Source organism: Macaca mulatta, chromosome 2 (assembly GCF_049350105.2).
Source record: "Macaca mulatta isolate MMU2019108-1 chromosome 2, T2T-MMU8v2.0, whole genome shotgun sequence".
Lineage (NCBI taxonomy): Eukaryota > Metazoa > Chordata > Mammalia > Primates > Cercopithecidae > Macaca > Macaca mulatta.
The window spans coordinates 6,414,851-6,429,666 of NC_133407.1; the positions used below are offsets into that span (position 1 = coordinate 6,414,851).

At 36.9% G+C, this 14,816-nt stretch overlaps 1 protein-coding gene across 4 annotated transcripts in view; it reads left to right on the forward strand.

The window, feature by feature from the left end:
* FGF12 (fibroblast growth factor 12) overlaps nt 1-14,816 on the forward strand; it is a 587,755-nt gene that overhangs the window by 400,117 nt on the left and 172,822 nt on the right. For all 4 annotated transcript variants that reach the window (XM_015132497.3, XM_077990640.1, XM_077990639.1 and 1 more), the window contains 1 exon segment: nt 3,331-3,434. In XM_015132497.3, the coding sequence (XP_014987983.2) occupies nt 3,331-3,434 (104 nt within the window).

Consider the following 14,816-nt stretch of genomic DNA (forward strand, 5'->3'; position numbering starts at 1 on the left):
AGTTAGGATTAGAGTTGGCTCTGCATTGCACAGAGTAAAATAACAAGGACTTATTTTCTCCCATAAAAGCCAGACCTGGGTAATTGAATGTTGGACTTGTGCCACTGCTCCACAAAGCTCTCAGGGACCCAACTCCTTCCAGCTCACCTGCCAACACCCGCTGGGGAGTAGTCCTTGTTTTTGTGGTTTCAGATGATCCAGCTACCATATCTCCATTCAAACAGCAATAGGCAAAGGTTGAGAAGGGGTGCAAAGGACACCTATAAGTTGTCTGTAAGGAAGGATTCCTCAAGCCTGTAATGATGTGATGACTCACATCTCATTGACCAGTAGTGAGTTCATAGGACCTACATCCTACATCTGGTTGCAGGATATGTAAGAAGATGTAGCTGAATAATCTGTTTATTTGCAAGAAGGTAAGAACAGATATTAGAGGAAATTAAAAGAACAAAAAGGGGAGGCCGAGACAGGTGGATCACAAGATCAGGAGTTTGAGACCAGCCTGGCCAACACAGTGAAACCCCATCTCTACAAAAAATACAAAATTAGCTGGGTGTGGTGGTGGGTGCCTGTAATACCAGCTACTCGGGAGGCTGAGGAAGGAGAATCACTTGCACTCCAGCTGAGTGACAGAGCTAGACTCTGTCAAAAAAAAAAAAAAAAAAGAAAGAAAGAACAAAAAGATGAAATATGATGTTTCGAACAGGTAGCCCCATTAGAGAGCCTGAAAGCCTTTGTTTAGATGCATTTTCCCCTGGGTTAACTCTAAATCTTTTTGTACTTCTAAAAATTAAGATAATCATTCTGTCCTAAATTCTTCACAGCATTTATGGTTGAGGATCAAATATAATTAATGAACATATCAGCACTTTGAAAATTGTTACACAAATATAAAGTATTATATTTTAAAGCATTAAAACAATCTGCTGAATATAAACTAAAAAGTATTACTGAGGCAATATGTCAGTTTTTACAGTAGCCTTATGGTAACTTTACCTGACAAACAGAAGAATTAGGTGTTCATGACAAATAGCTCTTCGAGAGGACATGTCTCTGTGAATCACTTTCAGAAACATGACAATGCATTTGGTTCTATCAACTCTGTGCAATAAGGATTATCATGTGTATTTTACAGATAGGAAAACTAAGGCAGAGAAGTTAAATGAATAGCTCAAAGCCATGTAACTTAGTGGAGGGTTTAGAAACTGTGTGTCTGCAAATCTCATACTCATAATCTGTGTTTTTACTCTAGTTTTCATATGGCACACATCTTGTTGCCCATTTGGTAAAGTCTAGATATCTAAGATTAGAGCGACAGGCTCGCAGTTATTTATCCTTATTTTATTTACATGGTGTTCTTTCTCATTTCCCCCCAATATAAATCAGATCCTCCAATCTGCCAGTCCCTTTCTGCATACACACATTACTCTGCAAAACCACCTAACTTCCTGCCTCACTAAAATGTTTTCTGTTCTTGGCTTTCTCAACTTCTGCTGCTTCTTTAAGTGTCAACTCAGGTTCCATTTTCTGTGTAAGGCATTCCATGAATACTTCAGGCCACACAGAGCTTCCATTTTCCTGAACTTCTGTAATATAGAGAATATATATAGAGAGAGTGCATATATTATATTTAATTATAGAAGTAAATTATACACTGTATCATATTATTCCATATGTCTTAGCTTTTTCTCCCCAACTAGACTTTGTCTAGTTCTTGTGTTTCTTAAGTTGTTTCAGTAACACAAGGACACTGGTAAGAATATAGCAAGAAATAAAACCAGTTCAAATCTAAATTGAGCCAACAATTAATCTATGAGAAACTACTTATAGTTTCTTATCTAGTCTCAGTTTTCATGACAAATGTGGAAATGGGTTCAAAGAGGCAAAAAGACTGATCCAATGTCAACAGCTAAGAATGGAATCCTGTTCTACCAAACCTGTGGTCTAAGGCTTGATCCTCTACACCTGTCCATTGAACATTGACTGAAAGCCAAATACTGTGAGAGTGTGTGTCTGCGAGTGTGTGTGTTTAGCTTACTATTTTAGGTTGAGAGAAGCCCAGGAAAATAGAGGCATCCCTGAATAACAGTAGCCCTCGGGTTAATTTATGTGTATCTTGTATTAAAAACGAAGAAGACGAGAACCGAGAGGAATTTTATCAATAGAAAAGGTGGATGAGAACTTCTAATGAAGCCAGGATACTGAAATGAACTGCAGAGATATTTTCGTATGCACACAACCATGAGATACTTAATTCATATCCATGTTGCCATCTACAGAACCTAAGTGTATGATTGCTTTTCTTCCATATGCAATGTGAATTGTTTCGGGGTGGGGGCAATGTTTTCTGTTTATGCTCATTTTGTGATCTCAAAAGTAACTGAAGTTCTCCCAAGGACACAAATACATTGTTGGAAGAAAAATAGAAGGTTCTCTTAGGTATGTTTTTTTCTGATCTATGAATTCCATCTCCAAGTGGACATATAGACTATTGAGTACTTTGAGTGATGAGCAACTCGAATATGTAAAGACTGCAAGCATGTTCCCATTTCATCTTAGGATGTTGAATTACTTTTGTCAAATTAATTCTTAATGGTTTTGGGTATATGTGTATGTGTGTATATATATGTGTATATATGTGTGTATATACACATACATATATACACATACATGAATTTTTCCCACCTGGATATAAATATATAAAATATATCCTTTATAGCTTAAGCTAACTGTCAATCATCTATCCATCTGTTTATCTTTCTTTATTTACATGTAAAAAATTGAGATATCAAGAAAAAAGTTTTATCTGAATGTTACCACCAATAGGTCAGTAATTTTTGCATTCTTCTTCTGTGTTCAATATAACGTTTGGAACAACAAGGAAAAGACTAAAAACAAGAAGCTTTGGACTGTTGTAAAGATAATATTTTGTTATTTCTTATGACTACAGATACATTTTCTCCTGTTGAGAATTTTTCGGTTCATATTATTTGTTTGTTAGAAAAAATTACCTTATATTACCCTGTTTGAGGGTAATTTTAAGGATCAGGAATCCTGAAATCTCAGATCCGGGCCTTTAGAGACCTTCTAATCCAACCCCTTTGTACAGAGTTTATGTAACTTACCTGAAGTTACATAGGTAATTAATGCTGGCACAGGGTCAAGAAGTCAATTTCCCTCATTTTTAGACCTCTCTTTATTTCTTTCTCTCTCCAGTTTTCTACCAAGTTCAATTAATAGGTTTTAATTCTCAAAAGAATTATTATAAGAAAAAAGATTATTTATTCAAAAGGTCACTGATCCCTTCCTCCTTTCTTTTTCTCCCCCCAGCTCTCTTCAATCTAATTCCCGTGGGCCTGCGTGTAGTGGCCATCCAAGGAGTGAAGGCTAGCCTCTATGTGGCCATGAATGGTGAAGGCTATCTCTACAGTTCTGTAAGTACATTGTAGTGTGTATTTGTGTGTATGTGTGTGAACTACCACTGAGAGGTAATGGAGTAACCATCATGTTAGGCAAGAAAATTGGAAGTTGAAGTCATTTTATATTTTGTGATCCCGTTTTTCAGGATTATTTTGAGGTTTTGTAATTTAGAGTGTTAAGGACCATGTCTTGTTGAATGACTATATTGCAGTTACTCTCCATGCAATATAAATTCCTTGTGTCTAGCTTCCATTTCTGCAGAATATTCTCCCTTTGGAATTTTACCTTTCTGTCTAATTCAAAAAGCAAGACATTTTTCTTTTCTCTTGTTATCTCTCCTTTAAGCATAGAGGACGGCTCAGGAAGGAAAATTCTTCAATTTGTCTGGAAATAGTCTCTGTCCTACCATGGAGAAAAAAACTTTCATAATGGATTGTGGCTTTGTTTGTATTTAGTAGGTCTATGTTTTATCTACTGTGTCAGAGTCTCAGAATAACTTTAACTTAAAGGCAGTATGAATTTATGGAAAGAGCTCTTGATTATGAGAAAGGATATTTGAGTTTTATTTGCATTTCATGTACTATCTTGATATCCCTTTGGGCAAATTATCTTCCTCTGCTGGCTTAATTTTGGACCTTTCAAATGAGCATGTTGGACACCATGTTGTATCATGTCTTCTTTCACGTCTCAAACTGGCAAAATTAGGTAGCATCAGTGGCTACGTTATCAGCACTGACATATTTTAAAGTTACGAACACAATTCTGCTGCTTCTCTCACTCTCAGGATAATAATTTATGTGTTGAGGCCGGACGCGGTGGCTCACGCCTGTAATCCCAGCACTTTGGGAGGCCGAGGCGGGCGGATCACGAGGTCAGGAGATTGAGACCATCCTGGCTAACACGGTGAAACCCCCTCTCTGCTAAAAATACAAAAAAATTAGCCGGGCGTGGTGGCGGGCGCCTGTAGTCCCAGCTACTCGGGAGGCTGAGGCAGGAGAATGGCGTGAACCCGGAAGGCAGAGCTTGCAGTGAGCCAAGATCGTGCTACTGCACTCCAGCCTGGGCGACAGAGCAAGACTCCATCTCAAAATAATAATAATAATAATAATAATAACAATAATAATAATTTGTGTGTTGAGAGAATGTGGCTGCACTGAATGGTGTGTGTGTGTGTGTGTGTGTGTGTGTGTGTATTTCCTGTAAGAGAGTTGGCTATTTGTAGTTCATGAAAAAAATTCATTGAAAATCATGGTTACAGATTTCCACCCTTACTTTCTATGATCTCAGTAAATAGCACAAGGTTATTTTGGAAGTTCTCATATGTCTGCTGGATTCTAAATTCGTTATTGACTAGTTTTCATTAGGCTCTTCCAATGTTCAATTAAACAAATCTCTGGTATATTGGAGCTCAGAAATTGATACCCTCAAATACGGTGTTTTTACATGCTGTACACAAGCAGCCGCCTCAGAGTCTCGCTGAACTCCCTCTGCCTCCTGTGGCTCAATCCTGTGTCTCCCAAAGCACAGGATGAAGGTGTTCTCTGGAGTGCCCTTATCTGCCTAAGCTCGGACCTGCCAAAGAAGAAAACAATTACCTTTGGTCTCTTCCCAGAGTTTTCATTAACTGAACTCACATCACAGGAAGGAAGACTGAAGTTCATCAATACACCTAGGCAGCGTTTTGTCACAAACCACGGTCTGCTCTGCAGATCCAAAAGACTTCGTCCCAGCTCATTGTATGTTCTTTAAGTTCATTGAACTCCCCCCAGAATCATTTGCTATCGCTATAAAATCGTCCACACCTCCCCATCTCCCTTTCCTCTAAAAAGAAGGGTATTGGCCAGGCGCGGTAGCTCACGCCTGTATTCCCAGCATTTTGGGAGGCCGAGGTGGGCGGATCACGAGATCAGGAGATCGAGACCATCCTGGCTAACTTGGTGAAACCCTGTCTCTACTAAAAATACAAAAAATTAGTCAGGCATGGTGACGGGTGCCTATAGTCCCAGGTACTCGGGAGGCTGAGGCAAGAGAATGGTGTGAACCCGGGAGGCAGAGGTTGCAGTGAGCCAAGATCGCGCCACTGCACTCCAGCCTGGGTGACAGAGCCAGACTCCATATATAAAAATAAAAAATAAATAAATAAATAAAAAGAAGGGTATATAACCATGTATACCACATTTCACATGGTGGGGTGATCACCCTGTGATTCTCCCCAGTGCACGTTAATAAATTTGTATTTCTTTTTCCTGTTAATCAGCCTTTTGTCCATCGATTTTCACTTAATCTACAGAGGGCGAAGGGAAAATTTTCCTTTGGCTCCAACAGGTACATCATACTTGCTTATTAGTAATACATCTGTCATTTGTATTACAATTATTGAAGTTAATATTTTACTCCTGAAAATATTCAGATCAAAATATACACTTAACATGCTATATGTGTACATACACATTTTTTCAAAGTTTCTGCTCAAAATAACACTTAAATACATTTTCAGTCAAAATAATGGGCTCTCTTAGTGTATCACAGCTCTGACAATTCTTAATGTCCAGTTATTGTGAGTCCATTTTAAATGTAAGAATTAAAATAAGAAAAAAGACAAGATGATGTTATTTTGAATATTTCTAGTTAGTCTTACTTTAAAGATTTAATCAGTCATTAAATAAGCAGCTAAATGTAGACTGTATTATGTGTATTTAAAAGGTCATAATTCAGGTTATAATTCCACAGCAGCTGTAGAGTTCAGTTTATTAGACTAGAGTTGATCCCCAAAGGTCCATAACAAAGAAAAACACAGAAAGTTTGCCAACAGTATTGTAAGCAGGAGACAATTGTATAAGGGAAGGAGGGAGTTTGGAGGGATTGCTGGGTTGTGGTTTCATCCTCTGAAGCTTTTCAGAGATGCATTCCTTCCCTCTTTCTGGCTTAGATCTGAGGTTAAGAGGGGGTGGGATCTTGAGCCACAAGAGGCAGTTTCTTTTGTGATGGAGTTTACCTTTGTAAACCTAGTGGGGTATCTAGATTTTCGGTTCTTCTCTCCACTTAAATCAAACTTGCCTCATACTTACAATCACAATGCTTTCCCCTGGTGAGTTAAAAATCATCCGTTAACTTTGACTTTCCTGAGGTGTTTCTGGTATGCATTAAGGCTAGAATTTCTTTGAAAAGCAATTTTCTATGTCGTGGGCAACACTGTAGTTGGGCAACCAATAAGGGTCATAACTGCAGTTTATTGAGAGAGAGGAGAGGGCTGAGGCAAACTAAGAGAACCTAGATAAGCTCATTTAGAACCCAAAAGATTCACAAGTAGTATCATTTTTCTAGTGTCATTTACGTCATTTACCTGGCTTCTATTTATTTTTAAGCTAGGAATTAATTCCCTTGTTACTTTTGATTTCTATTTCTTCACCAGGAAGCAGGAGGAGAGAGTGTCAAAGATGGAGTGACTGTTAGGTCTAAAGCACAGAGCTGTAGTTTTAAAAGTTGCTCTGAAATTTTGTGTTTTAATAGGTGAGTTTAATCCATATGTATTTGATGAGATTATTGACGTATCTGGATATGTTTTTACCATAGTAGTTTGTATTTTTCTAAATTTCCTTTTGCTTCTCTTTTCTTCTTAAAAAACATTCTGTTGTTTTATTCACATGATTTTATTTTATTAAATTCTTCTGCAAGTTTGTAACCCTAGACTATATTTTTATCCCTTTAGTGGTTAGTCTTATTTTTTAAAATCATGTATAAATAACGACATACTTTGCTCAATATTTTTGAGTGTTTCTGTCTTCCTTTCCAGCAGCTTATGGACGTTATGGTGTTTTCTTGCTAGTAAAGACCACAGCCTTTCTTGCTGCCGGTTTGATTAGTTGCACTTTAAAATAAAATCATGTGCACAATTAGTTATTTTATAACTATTAAATTAATGAATGTTTTGAATAATTTGTATGCGTAGAATTTTTGTTTGTGTGCGTATATAAAATTTGGTCTCTGATTTCACTTTTCTTCTAAACTAAACCTTTGATTGTTTTGTGTGTGAGGGTGTGTGGATGGGGAACTTGCTTTTGGTATCCATGAAAATGTCTTCCTTTCCCTTTCATTCTTGAATTGCAGTTCAGGTAGTTATAAAATTCTGAGTAGACCAATATTTTTCTCAGCATTTGGAAAATAATATTACATTGGTTTCTGGTATCTATTGTTCATTAGGAGAAGTTGCCATCAGTTTAATATTCTTTCCTTTGTAGGTAATCTCTACGGAAACTTTCTTCTGTCCTGAAAAACTAAAATTCTGTAGACCAATTGAACAACAGCTCTCTTTCCTCTCTTCCCCCAGCCCCTAGCAAACACCATTTTTTACTTACAGTTACAAAGAGTTTGACTACTTTAGATATCTCATATAGGTGGAATAATGCAGTATTTGTGCTTTTTGTAACTGGCTTATTTCACTTAGCATACTGTTCTCAACATTCATCTATGTTGTAGAATATGACAGGATTTCTTTCTTTTTAATGTTTAAAATATTTTAATGTATGTTATGTACATTCCACATTCTGTTTATCTATTCGTCTATTGATGGACATTTAAGTTACTTTGACCTCTTGGATATGAGATTACTGCTGCAATGAACATGGATGTACAAATACCTTGTCAAGATCTTGCTGGATTATATGGTAACTCTGTTTGTTTTGTTTTGAGAAAACACCATACTGTTTTCCCTATCAGCAGCATCATTTTACATTCCCACCAACAGTGCACCAAAGTTCCAATTTCTTCACATCCTTGCTAAGACTTGATACTTTTTGTTTCTTTTGATAGTAGCCATCCTAACAGGTGTGAGATGATATCTCATTTTGTTTTGATTTGCATTTCTTTAATAACTAGTAGTAATGAGCATCTTTTAACATACCTGTTAGTCATTTATAAATCCTCTTTGGAGACCTGTCTATTCAATTCCTTTGCCTACTTTTTAATTGAGTTGTTTTGTGTTGTTGTTATTGAGTTGTAGGAGTTCTTTATAGATTCTGACTATTAAGCCCTTACCAGATATATGATTTGCAAATATTTTCTCCCATTCTGAAGGCTACCTTCTCACTCTGTTAGTTGTTTCTGTTGACACGTAGAAGTTTTAAAGTTGCATGTAGTCCTGTTTGTCTATTGTTGCTTTTGCTGCTTATTCTTTTGGTGTCATATCCAAGATGTAGTTGCCAAATCCAATGTCATGAAGGATTTTTCTATGTTTTATTCTAGAAGGTTTTTTGTTTGTTTGTTGTTTTTGTTTTATTTTTTGTTTTTTGAGATAGAGTCTTGCTTTGTTGCCAGGCTGGAGTGCAGTGGGTGATCTCAGCTCACTGCAGCCTCCACCTCGTGGGTTCAAGTGATTCTCCTGCCTCAGTCTACTCTTATGCATAGATTTGTAATCCATTTTGAATTAATGTTACATGCGGTATAAGGTAAGGGTCCCATTTCATTCTTTTGCATGTGGATATACAGTTTTTCCAACACCACCTGTTGAGAGGCTAACCCTTCTCCATTGTGTAATCTTGTTGAAGATGATTTGACCACACATTAGAGGGTTTATTTCTGGGCTCTCTATTGTGTTCCATTGGTGTTTGTGTCTCTTTGTGCCAGTATCATACTGTTCGATTACCATAGTTTTTTACTATGTTTTGAAGTCAGAAAGTGTGAGACCTACAGCTTTATTTATTTTTCTTAAGATCGTTTTGGCTATTTGAGGTTCCTTGAGATTTTATATAAATTTTGGAATGGAGTTTTCTATTAACGCAAAAAATGACATTGAGATTTTGATAGGAATTGTATTGAATATATAGATTGTTTCCTGTAGTATGGACATTTGAAGAATATTACGTTTTCTGATTTATAAACATGGGATTTCTTTTGACAATGTTTAGTAGTTTTCAGTATACATGTTTTTCAACTCCTTGATTAAATTTAAACTCACAGCGCCTTTTAGAAAGGAAGACCAAGATAATTTTAATGGTATTAAATAACTTTAAAAAATTGAGTAAATAAAAATTTCTATAAGGCATCTCTTTCTCAAACAAAAGAAGGTTAAGCATGTTGGAAACTTATGTTTCTGAAACACCTTCTTGGATAGTTCAGGAAATACCATTCTGTGTTACAATCTGTTGAAACAGATTTTTCTACAAATTTTACCTTATACATAGACAGTGCCTTTTAAAAATTTTGCTGTTTAACCAGTTTTGATTTAAAATGTAATATCCTTTAATGTTTTATTCTTTTTGAGTTTTAAAAGTTTTTGAGGCCGGGCGCGGTGGCTCATGCCTGTAATCCCAGCACTTTGGGAGGCCGAGGCAGGCGGATCACAAGGTCAGGAGATCGAGACCATGGTGAAACCCCGTCTCTACTAAAAATAGAAAAAATTAGCCGGGCGCGGTGGCGGGCACCTGTAGTCCCAGCTACTCGGGAGGCTGAGGCAGGAGAATGGCGTGAACCCGGGAGGCGGAGCTTGCAGTGAGCTGAGATTGCGCCACTGCACTCCAGCCTGGGCGACAGAGCGAGACTCCGTCTCAAAAAAAAAAAAAAAAAAGTTTTTGAAAAAAACTTGTAAGACCACCGACATTTTCTCAAATGTTCACAGTGCTTAAAGGCATTTCGGTTGGGAGTGAGGAAGGAGAGGTATATTTTCGTTTTATACAGAAAAGATAAAAACCAAGTAAGTCCTCGACTATCCTCTGTAAATTTACTCACACCTTTTTATATTTGAGTTGCTTGAACTGAAAGTTGTTTAAATAAAACAAATATAGATAAACATCATTTGGTATGACATTAGTTATAAAGCTAGATTTTCAAATTATAGTTAGAACACTAGTGATATAATATTTTAGGTAACTTGATAGAATGGTATGTGTGATAAAATATGTAAAGAATAAAAACAATATTTACTAAAGTGCTATCACTGATACTGTTATGTTTGCCTTTTTCTCTTCTGTACCTGTGTAACTCATAATTTTCCTTAAAGCTCAGCTCAAATCTTACCTGATATGTCGCCTGTCTCCATTGTCCATCCTCTGTGAGAATTAGATGCTACTTCTGCTGTGATATCGGAGCACTTGACTTTTATTTTGCTGGTGGGCACGAATTACATCGTATTCATCTTTGCTATCTGGGCCGTCTGGGCCACGTATTTTTCCCAACCACAGCATTAAACACATTCCCTGGGAAAGGAAGATTCTCAATAAAGACTTGTTGAATTTTAAAGAATTGCCTATTTCAAGTATAGATGGAACAAATTCCATACAATTGTTGCACAATTAGCTGTGATTACATTGATCAAAGTTTAATTGGTAGTCTTACAAACCACTGCACAAATGCTGGTTTGACCTCAAAGCAGTCTCAGCAAACCTAAAGTTTGTTTGATACATATTGATTGAAACTCTACCACATCTCAGGCACCAGACTGCGTACTGAGCATATAAAGGTGGATGAAATAGATACAATTCTTATTTTGTTATGGTTTGCTCTTATAATCATAATTAGTTAGCTGTTGTAAGGGGTTTAGGCCAACTACAAAGTTAGAGGGCATAGTCCTCAAGACTGCCCTCACTCTGGCACCAACTGCACGTTTGTGGCCTCACAGAATCACCTTTGGAGTGATAACTTTCCGGAAGAACTCACAGGACTCACTGAAAACCATGGTTCTACTCATGGTTACAGTTTATTGTCAGGAGAGGCACAGATTAAAATCCGTCAGGGGAAGAAATACTTAAGGCAGGATTCAGTAGAAGTACCAAATGCTGAGCTTCTATTGTCATCTTCCTAGAGTCAGGACATGTTACTCTTCGAGTACCAACATGTGATAATACACATGGAGTGTCACCAACAGGAAGCTCACCTGAGCCTCTATGTCAAGAGATGTCATTGGCCCCTGTTATGTAGGCAGGATTCATTCATTGCCCATGTGCTTGGTCCCAGCCTCTGACTCCACAGATATTGTGTGACCCAAAGCCCCTACCCTAAATCATAGTGTTATTCTCTATTTAGCCCAAGGCTCTCAGGCAAACACAAATTACCTTCCAGAAACCAACGGCAATGACTGCACCTCTTTTGGGGCAAGTTCTTTATGTGTCCAATATTCAAGTGAAGTGAAGGCCAAACTCCACAAATATGTACCCGTGGCTCTGTCTCCAACCCACCCCCTCACTCTTCTGACTACATCTATTTTCTTACCCCAGCTCAGAAGAAGAAAATGATGAAGGAAAAGAAATGTATGGGTGTAATATCTGGCATATCAGCACTTGGGAAATGAAAATATAACTTACTGCTTTGTATAACTTTGGAGCCTTGACATTTGCATCTAGGAAAATGGCGCTTAAAAATAATGCGGTTTGAACTTGGGCAACAGGTGAGAATCTGTCTCTACAAAAATTTTCGAAATTCGCTGGAGATGGTAGCATGCACCTGTGTTCCCGGCTACAAGGGAGGCTGAGGTGGGAGGATTGCTTCAGCTTAGGATATCAAAGCTGCAGTAAGCCATGTTTGTGCCATTGAACTCCAGTCTGGGCAATAGAGCAAAACCCTGCCTCAAAAAAAAGCAATTTGTATAATTTGAAAAGTGGCTAGAACGTACACCTAGGCAAAACATTGGACCTTTTTTAATGAATAGTTTGATGTGCTTAGCACACATATCACTGGCATTTTAGTGGTTAATATTGGTTAAAATGTTTTTAAAAGGTTTATTTTTTCTAACTACAGCTGTGATTTGTTTACTTTTTATAAACTTAGACTATTTGTTGCCCAAATCTGAATTAGGTAGTTTATGAACTAAATGAGAATTTTTTTAACTGACGGATAAACTAAAGTCGAATTATACGAACACAGTTTTTTATTTGAACAGGGCCTTAACCTGTACCAATTGTATTTGAAGCTGAATTAGTGATAAAGATGCTTATTTTAGTCAGTCTATATTCTAATAAATAAGTAATATTATAAGTTATTATCGGAGTAGCTGTAACCATGAAAGTAATAGTAACAATATTAATGGCTGTACTAGTGCAAATAATACACTGTACTTTAAGTTTTTGTTGTTTCTTAAGGACTTTTAGATTTGTATTTAATATCACAGCAACTCTGTGAGGAGGGATGGAAAAGAACTAGTAGATATTGATGAAGAGCTGAGGCTTAGTGAGGTGCTTGACTTAAATAAGCCCATTCTGGTAAGTAATGGAACTAGAGTTGAAATCTAGGTCTTAACTTCAAAAACCATGAGCTTTTCATAATACCATACTGCTCTTGGCCTTATGTGTAATGAAACCTTTCCATTGGAATGTGTCTCATATTTTCCCATGTGCTTTCACATAAACTGTCACATTTGAGCCTTGCAATAACTCTGATATTATTGCTGAGTGACCAAAGGTACGCCTGGGAAACAGAGACATTAAGTGACTAGAATGAGGTCACTCAGCATAGTGAGGTAGGTTAAGAAAAAGCAGCTTCTAGTTTAATATTCATTTCTTTAATCGATAGTGCTTCTCCTATTTGCTGTTGCAATTAAGGATGTGCCATACTATAGTGTTTCAACATAATATAAAAAGTATAATTTTTTGAGAACCAGGGCAGCCTATCACCTTGTTTGTGATGGCTTTATTACAGCGATAACACCAATAACAAAAATCGAAGAGACTGCTTGATTGATGCATGTCCTTTGCGCCATTTAGAATTTCTCCTTTAATGTGTTGCCTCAGTATGAGCAGACAATGTCAAGACTGTGAGATGATGATACTGATTTTATATTGAAAAGCTGCATCAGGAGTTACTGAGAAACATGAGTTGGGGGTGGTGACTTCTGAGGAAGCAGAATGAAAGGGCCACTATTGATAACTCTGAGGAGAAGACTATTTGATGTCCACAAGGTAGGTGATAGGAGAAAGTAGTTGTTATTCCCTCCTCTAATTTCTTTTACTTCCCCACCATTATAGATATCCAAATTTCTCTCATCATTTAGGACCCAGGTAATATTTTCCCAATTTCTACAGCCCCAAATAACTTCCACATTTTATCCGTTGATGGGACATTTATCTCTGTATTTCCTTTCTTTTATTAGAATCTATTCTTAATGCTTTTTGTATCCTATCAGATGCAAATTCATTGGGGTTAGGGATCATATCTAATATAGATTAATATCTCTCATAGCACTGAAAACTGTAATTCCAATGTTCAGACATCTGCCGAAGTCTTGTTGAATCAGTTGATAGAGGCATCATACAGTTTAATTTTGGCAATAATTCACTGGCTCTCTGGACTTAATGGGATTTATAATAAATGTCCTGAGTATGAGCCTACACACTTTCCAGTTCAGCGACTCGTTCGCTTTTGAGTAGTCTGTTTCTATTCTACTGAAGTGTGTAAAATTTACTAGAGGAATCTTACTGTTCGTGCCCCTTCTCTACTGAGGTTGGTATGGTGCTGTAGTTTTAAGAGCTGATAGTGCCATGGTTTTCTTTCTGTACTAAATACTGTGGTAAGGGAGAGGTAAAGGTTAGGCATGATACCTTCCTGGGAAGCCTCCTGGTTTTTACAGTTAATCTCTCACTGAAAGAATTCTGTTCCATCCTAAAAAGATACACAGACTTTTTAAAACAAGCATATCTGGAATAGAGGTACAAAGCAGTTACCCATTCTGGAATTTGAGTTTCCTTATCAAGTTACTTTCTCATGGAAAGTTCTGAAAGCTGAGGCATATTCACAGCTCTTTCTTGGGACAGCAAGTGAGTGGTGTCTCAGAAAAGTGAAAGACGAGAGAGAGAGAGAGAGAGAGAGAGAGAGAGAGAGAAACAGGAACCTTAACTATTAATGTCAAATGAATCATAGTTTGAAGTTAATGATGCCTAAATAGAGAAAAGTCAAAGGCCAAATCATAGAGGCTTGTTCAACAAGTAGATTGTTAGATATTCAGTTTAGATCATTTACATAATTTTTTCTTCTCATATACTCGTGATTTGCTTGACCTTTGTAACATTCCTTTTTTAAAAAAAATTGGGGGCATAGCACCTAGAAAAGGATTATCCATTTTGCCTATTTCTTTTTTCACCCCATATATATTTATTAAATGAACTGGAATTTTTTCCAGTTAAAGAAAGAAAGAAAATACAGAATTCTGTCAACCCACGCACCTGGCAATTACTGCTTGCAAACATGTGACATGGGCTATTTTTTGTTGGGATTACATTGTCTTTCTTCAGAATCAACAGATTATTAGTTATACTTTCAGTAAGGATTGAGTAACAGTAAGCATCCATTTTTAACTTATAATGTATTCATAGTAAATAGTGTTGGTTTTCTTCTAAGAGTTTATAATTTATGGAAAATGTTAATACTTTAGCTCCAGGGCTAAGCTTAATTGGAAAATTAGCATATATGTTTCT